Source organism: Ciconia boyciana, chromosome 8, assembly GCF_034638445.1.
Source record: "Ciconia boyciana chromosome 8, ASM3463844v1, whole genome shotgun sequence".
Lineage (NCBI taxonomy): Eukaryota > Metazoa > Chordata > Aves > Ciconiiformes > Ciconiidae > Ciconia > Ciconia boyciana.
In genome coordinates, this window is record NC_132941.1 from 50,825,669 (window position 1) to 50,832,991 (window position 7,323).

Below are 7,323 nucleotides of genomic sequence, written 5' to 3' on the forward strand. Positions count from 1 at the left end.
GGGGGGACACCCCTAGCCTGCCCCGGTCACACCGAGCAGCAGGACACAGTGCCCCCACTGCTGCGGGTTGAGGCTGGCAGGTCCCAGGCGTGGGACACCCCACCGGACACCCCCGCTGCCCTCTTCTTGCCCCAGGAGCGGAGGCAGAGCTGGGAGCAGGACCCAGCACCCACCTGCCCTGCACCCCTGCTGGCATCTGGGGAGGGCTCGGGGGGGCTCCTGGCCTCACACTTGAGTAATTGAGCTCCAAAACGTCGAGACACGAATGAGTCATGGGCTCCGCTGCTGGCCCCAGCCCTGCCCCTCCCCAGGGCTTTCCATGGCCCCCATGTTGGGGCTGGCCAGGGACCCCCACCCCAGGAGAGGCTCTGAGTGCCGTGAGCCCGGCCGGGAGGAGGGTGCCCTGCGAGGGGGTCCTGGGCTGGGCTCCCCTGCGCGCCCCGGGGGTGCTGGGGGCTCCCGCGGGGGTGGCCATGAGCTCACGGGCTATTCCCGGCCGTGTTGGTCCGGGCTCCTCCCGGCAGGAACCAGCTGCTTCGACTCCAAACAAACAGCCCGGTGGCCACCGGCACATTCCTGGCCGGCCCCTAGCCACGGCGAGGGCACAGGGCTTCCTGTTTATCCCCATCCCACGGCGTGGCACGGCGGGGCGGGCGGGCAGCGGGGTGCCCCGGGGACTGAGAGCACCCCAAGCCGGAGGTTGCTCCTGGGGCAGGTCGGGGGGGGCATCCCCTGTCTCCACATCCCACGGAGGGAGGCTGTGCCTGGGGGCCCCCGCAGCCAGCCTGGCTCAGGGGTGGCCCAGGTGATGCCCCAAGCCCCAGGAGGACCCTGCTCTGGGCTCCCAGTGCTACCCCACAGCCTCCCCTGGTCTCTGTGCCCCCCAGGTCCTGGCCCCATTGCAGCAGTCACAGGCACCCCATGCCTGCGTGCCCACTGGAGCTGCTGCATGGGGTGGGAAGGGGTGAGGGGTGTCCTTTTGGGGTCTCCCTAGCATGGCAGTTTGTCACCCCCAGAAAAACCGTGCTCTGCCTGGCTGGGGGCCAGCCCCATGCTGCGGTGGTGCTGGGGGGGGGATCCCTGACTGGGGGCATTGGGTTCATTCGGGGGCGGGGGGAGTCCAGGCTCACGGCAGGTAGGGGCTATCCCGGGGTGCTCAGACCCCCCAAGCTGGGGGGGGGGGGGCAGGGGTTGGGGCAGGGGCAGGTTTGCCCCAGGGTGGCAGAGGAGGGCCGAGGGCGGCAGGATGCAGGGCTGGGCTCCAGCCACGGAGCGGGGGGGCCGGGCCCGGGCTGGGCAGCGTGGGCCCCCACCCGGGGCGGCCCACCCCGCCGCAGCATAAAAGCGGCGGCAGGCGGTGCTCGGCGGTAGGAGAGCTGCTGGAGGCCGGCGTGAGCTGGAGCCGCGTCCCCTGCCTGCCCCACGCTGCTGCCTGTCCCGCACCGTCACCCCCTGCCAGGGTGAGTGCCGGGGATGGCCCCGGGAGGGGGGGGTCTGGGCACATGGAGGGGGGCAGCAACCCCACTAGTGCTCTGAGTGGGGATACAGGGGGAGAGGTGGGGTAATGGGGGGACAGGGGCTGTGTGCAGGATGGGGAGGGGACTGTGGTGTCCGGCACAGTGTCCAGGTGGGGGATAAGGGGGGGCTCTGTGGGGCCCTCACCCATGACCCGAAGCATGGGGCAGGCAGAAAGCAACAGGGGCAGGACAGTTTCATCTGGGTTCCCGTGGCTGTTGGCAGGCAGGGCTGAGTGTGGGGCAGTGGGTGCCTGGGGGGCTGTGCCAGGGCTGGGTGCCCCTGGTGAGGGGCAGGTGGGTGTGGGCCTGGGACTGAGCCCCGGGGTGGGGGACGCTGCGAGCTGTGCATGGCAGGGACCAGCCCCTGCATCCCCCGCAGCGCAGGGACAGGGATGTCACCGCCATGCAAGGGGCCATGACATCCCTCCACCATCGCCCAGCTCCTGGGGTATACGGGGGCTGCAGCAGCACCCCCCACCCTGCTGTGGTCCCCAAGGGCTGAGTGTTGGGCTGTCCCCAGGCATCTCACCCCCGGAGCCACAATGGCGATGCTGGCTGGTGTGAGCCCCATCCTGCTCTCCCTGGTGCTGCTGCTGTGCCGGGTGGTCCCCAGTGGGCAGGAACCAGCCCTGGTGCAGCTGCGGCTGGCGGGGCCGCGGGGTCCGGCCGGGGAGGGCCGGCTGGAGGTGCTGTACCAGGGGCGCTGGGGCACCATCTGCGACGACGGCTTCGACTTCCACGCGGCCACCGTTGCCTGCCGGCAGCTGGGCTACGCCGCGGCTGTCACCTGGACCCATAGTGCCACCTACGGCCAAGGGGAAGGTAGGGGGCAGGTGGGGAATGGGGGCGCAGGGGGTCCTGGCGAGGGCAGCGTGCTTAGCGCTGGCTGGGGCAGGGGGCTGTGGGTGCGGGCAGCCTGCGGGGGGCACTGGATGGGGCCCATGGTGCTGGAGAGGGAGATGGGGACCCCCCTCAACAGTGACCCCCAGTCCTCTGTGTGTGTGTCCCCAGGCCCCATCTGGCTGGACAATGTGCGGTGTGGGGGCAGCGAGGGCTCCCTGGCACAGTGCATCCACAACGGCTGGGGCACCAGTGACTGCCACCACGGTGAGGATGCCGGCGTGGTGTGCTCGGAACAGCGCCTGCCCGGTGCCCCCCCCCTGGCTACCACCTCTGGTCACCTGGGAGAGGTGAGTGCCCAGCAGGATGGACGGGGGGCTGGGGCAGGTCTCTTTGACTCTTCCCCTTGTCCCCATCCTGCACACTCTGCCCTCAATGCTGGAGCCCCCATGCCCACCCCTGTGCCCACCGCGGCAGGTGCCAGGGCTGAGCCTGGAGGAGGTGCGGCTCAAGCCCATCCTGGCACGGACCAAGCTGAGCATGCCGGTGATGGAGGGTGCCGTGGAGGTGAAGCACAACGGGCGCTGGAGGCAGGTGTGTGATGCCGGCTGGACCAGGAACAACAGCCGTGTGGTCTGCGGGATGCTGGGCTTCCCCCGGGAGAAGCACGTCAACACCAGCTTCTACCGGTAGGGATGTGGGAGACCCACGTTGCAGCCATGGGGCATGTGGGGCAGGGTGTGTGACTGCACACGCCGTGGGGGCAAGAGACCAGAGGGTGTCAGGGAAGGGATGCACACGTGGTGGGTGTGCAGGGTGCTGGTATGGCCTGGCCATGCCTGGGTCCCCTTCTTGGGGCCTCAACAAGGGGCAGAGCTGTGGGGACAGTCACCAGCCGTGGCCAGCAAAGCGTGGGTGGAAGGAGAGGAGAGGCAAGTGGCCCTCGGCCCCTCCGCCCCCGCCTCGGGCGGGGGCTATAAATACAGCCTGTAATGAGCCCCTGCCGGTGCCAGGAGTCACACAGTCCCGCCGGGGCACACAGCACAGTCGGGCTTGGCACGGTAATTGCCGGTGGGGAGAGGACCTGTCTTCACCCTGCCATGCCGTGGGAGGACCCCTCCCAGCTCTAGCTCCTGCCATGGGGTGGCGGGGAGGGCAGGGATGATGGGGTGGGGGGTCCCGAGCCCTGCAGGGTTGGCACAGCCCCCCCTGACCTCCTGTCTCTGTGCACCCGCAGGAAGCTCTGGAACATGAAGCTGAAGGACCCCAACTCCAGGTAGGGCTCAGCCCTGGGCAGGGTGGGCAGGCGCATCCTGGGGGGGCACCCAGCACAGGCACTGGGTGGGGGAGAGTCTCCGGCGTCCAAGCTGATGCCGACCCCTGCTCCTCTCCCTTGGCAGCCTGAAGACCCTCAGCCAGAAGAACAGCTTCTGGGTCCATAGGGTGCGGTGCCAGGGCACGGAGCCCCACCTGGCCCGCTGCCCCACGCAGGTGGCCCCGCCAGCCACCCACCAGCATGCCTGCCCCCGTGGCATGCATGCCATCGTCAGCTGCCTCCCCGGCTCTGCCTTCCAGAAGGGCACAGGCAAGGGCAGGAGCAAGACCTCCCCAGGAAAGGTGAGCCCCAGCACGGCCCTGTGCCCCGTCCTGCTGATGGAGGGTCCCGAAGCTAAGCAGCACCTGGCCACCCTGTTTGCACCCATGCCCATGGTGCTGTGCCCTGGGGCTGTGTCCTGAGGCCACTGACCGGCTGCTCTCTGTGCCCAGGTCCTCCCGGTGCGGCTGCGAGCAGGCACCCACGCCGGCGAGGGCCGGGTGGAGGTGCTGCGCCACGGGCAGTGGGGCACTGTGTGTGACAAGCAGTGGGACCTGGCCGCAGCCAGCGTGGTGTGCAGGCAGCTGGGCTATGGGACGGCAAAGCAGGCCCTGGCGGGAGCACAGATGGGCCAAGGTGAGGCACACAGTGCAGCAGGGACTCGGCATCACCGGGCTTCGAGGGGCACGATGGGGAAAGCCCCTGGTTTACTGGGTGCTGCTGGAGCATCCTGGGATGTCCAGGCAGCTCCAGCCTGCACTAGGATGGGGCTCCCCTGTCTGCTCCTGCCATGGGCAGCGCTGTGCCCGTAGGGAACCCGCAGACCAGGAGAAGGAGGGTGGGGGACCTCCCTGCTCCAGGACGGGCATGGAGTGGGGAGCGCTGACCCTCTGCTTCAGGCCTGGGACCCATCCACATGAGCGAGGTGCGGTGCACCGGCCACGAGCGGTCCCTGGGCGAGTGCCGCTTCCAGGATGCCGAGCGGAGCGGGTGCCGGCACGAGTCCGATGCTGCCGTCCGCTGCCACATGCCCCACATGGACTTCCAGAGCCAGGTGAGCCCCTGCCTCCTCCCCAGAGCCTGTGGAGCCCCAGCCCCATTGCACAGCCCTGCCCCCCAAGCTCTGTGCCTGGTGTGGATGCTCAGAGCAGCCCTGGGGTGGCCCAGGGGATGGGGGGACACAGAGCAGCACGCTGATGGGGGGGCTGCAGGATGAGCTGGCGGCACAAGTGGTCTTGTGGGGAGGAAGGGAGGGAGAGGAAGGTGGGGGAGATGTTCAGCTGGATGCATGGGGCTGCCTGCCTCATTGCAGCGCTGGGCAGGAGGGCTGGGGGTCTGCCCCACGCTCTGGCTCAGCCCCTCTTTGCCCACAGGTGCGGCTGGCCGGGGGCCGCAGCCCCGAGGAGGGTGTGGTGGAGGTGCTGGTGCCGGTGCAGGGGCGGCTGCAGTGGGGCGCGGTGTGTGGTGCGCAGTGGGGGCTGAATGAGGCCATGGTCGTCTGCCGGCAGCTGGGGCTAGGCTTTGCCAGCCATGCCCTCCAGGTGAGTGGGGTCCCAGTCCAGGGCCTGGGCTGCCAGGGGTCCACCAGGATGCGTGGCATGGGCATGGGGTGGCCAGGGGCTCTGGGATGGGACAGGCCACAGGGACAAGCCCTGGTGGCAGCGCTGGGGCAGGGGAGCTGGCAGGGGAAGCGGGGTGGGTGCTGGCAGGGGGTGCGAGGGCTGGTCCGAGTGCTGTGCTCCTCCTCTGCCCAGGAGACGTGGTACTGGGCAGGCAGCCCCGATGCCGCCCGGGTGGTGATGAGCGGGGTGCGCTGTGCCGGCACCGAGCTGGCCCTCCAGCAGTGTCAGCGCCACGGCCCCGTCCACTGCCCCAGCGGCGGGGGACGCTTCTCGGCAGGGGTCACCTGCACCGCCCGTGAGTACCAGGAGCCCACGGGGTACGGCTGGGAGGGGGCACCCCCCTTCTCCTGGCACAGAGAGCGGGGAGGGCTACGCGTGGTGGGGATTGCCTGCTCCATCCCTGCCGATCCCTTCCATGCCAGACGCCCCGGACTTGGTGATGAATGCCCAGCTGGTGCAGGAGACAGCCTACCTGGAGGACCGGCCGCTGGGGCTGCTGTACTGCGCCCATGAAGAGCGCTGCCTCTCCCGCTCTGCCGACGACATGCACTGGCCCTACGGCCACCGCCGCCTCCTCCGCTTCTCCTCCCAAATCCACAACCTGGGCAGAGCCGATTTCCGACCCAGGATGGGTCGCCACGCCTGGACCTGGCACCAGTGCCACCGGTGAGTGGCCCGTGGGCAGGAGCTGGCAGGGGGCTGCCCCCTTCCCGGGCCAGGCAGGGCACGGTGGCACCCGTCCCGCAGAGGCTGGCCCGCCCCGGGGTAATTAGCAGCGTCCACGCTGGCACTGTCATTACAGCTTTATTTGGCTTCAAGGCTGTAATTTGCTCAGAGCCTCTGGGTGCTGCCTGCTCCCGGCTGGGTGGCTGGGCTGGCCGCATGCTCCCCGGCTGGGCACCGGCCCCGCACTCAGCCCCTGTCCCCACAGGCACTTCCACAGCATCGAGGTCTTCACCCACTATGACCTGCTGACGCTCAACGGCTCCAAGGTGGCCGAGGGGCACAAGGCCAGCTTTTGCCTGGAGGACACCAACTGCCCCGAGGGTAGGTGCCAGCCGCAGAGCTGCCAGCGATGCCCCCCCATCCTGGGAGCTTTGCCCATGCCCTCCCTCACCTCCCCTCCCTCCCGCAGGGCTGCAGCGACGCTTCGCCTGTGCCAACTTTGGGGAGCAGGGGGTGAGTGTGGGGTGCTGGGACACCTACCGCCACGACATTGACTGCCAGTGGATCGACATCACCGACGTGCCACCAGGCAGCTACACCTTCCAGGTATGGGGATGGAGGGGCAGGGTGTGCCCCAGGCCACCAGAGCTCAGGTCTGGGGGCCACCCTCCATGGGCACCACCAGCACCCCTCACCCTGCACATTGGGGTGCCGCTCTGCACGCCATGGCCCTGCCTGGCCAAGGCACGGCAGAGGTGTCCCCAGCCCTGCCCCTTGCCCTCCCCAGGTGGTCGTGAACCCCAAGCACGAGGTGGCCGAGTCGGACTTCTCCAACAACGTTATGCGGTGCCAGTGCAAGTACGATGGGCAGCGCGTCTGGATGCACGGCTGCCACACGAGTACGTGGAGGGATGGGAGCAGAGGGGGCATGGCAGGCAGGGCAGGGGGAAGTGGTGGGGCTGGGGGTCCCGCAGGTCCCTTGTCCCCCCCACCCACGCCATCGCCGTCCCCAGGTGACGCCTACGGTGCCGACGTGGTGAGCGATCTGGAGCGACGGGAGCGCCTGGCCAACAACCTCGTATGACCCCCCCAGCATCGGCATGCTCCCAGCAGCGCCATGGGGCAGCCCGGCTCCTGCGCCCCAGCCCCTGCGCCCCGGCAGCACCGGAGTGAGCTCAGGGACTCGAAGACTCTTGTATTTATTGATGCTGCCGCAGAGGATGGAGATGAGCACTGGGGCCACTGCGAAGTGCCCAGGGCTGCCCAGCCCCGTGCTGCTGGCGGGACCTGCGAGAGAGGCCCGGGTACCGCAGCAGCCCTCACTCCTGCGGCTCCGGTGCCCCCCAGGACGACTACCTCAGCC

The 7,323-nt window shown here is 69.4% G+C and overlaps 1 protein-coding gene across 1 annotated transcript; it reads left to right on the forward strand.

Moving 5' to 3' along the window:
- Positions 1-2,059: 2,059 nt before the first annotated feature.
- Positions 2,060-7,044, forward strand: LOXL4 (lysyl oxidase like 4). Its single transcript, XM_072870436.1, has 14 exons — positions 2,060-2,339; positions 2,529-2,707; positions 2,835-3,046; positions 3,595-3,633; positions 3,758-3,989; positions 4,125-4,308; positions 4,572-4,726; positions 5,046-5,213; positions 5,427-5,589; positions 5,717-5,960; positions 6,226-6,341; positions 6,430-6,566; positions 6,748-6,859; positions 6,974-7,044. Exons 1-14 carry the CDS (start codon positions 2,060-2,062, stop codon positions 7,042-7,044), a joined length of 2,292 nt encoding a protein of 763 aa, XP_072726537.1.
- Positions 7,045-7,323: the final 279 nt, after the last annotated feature.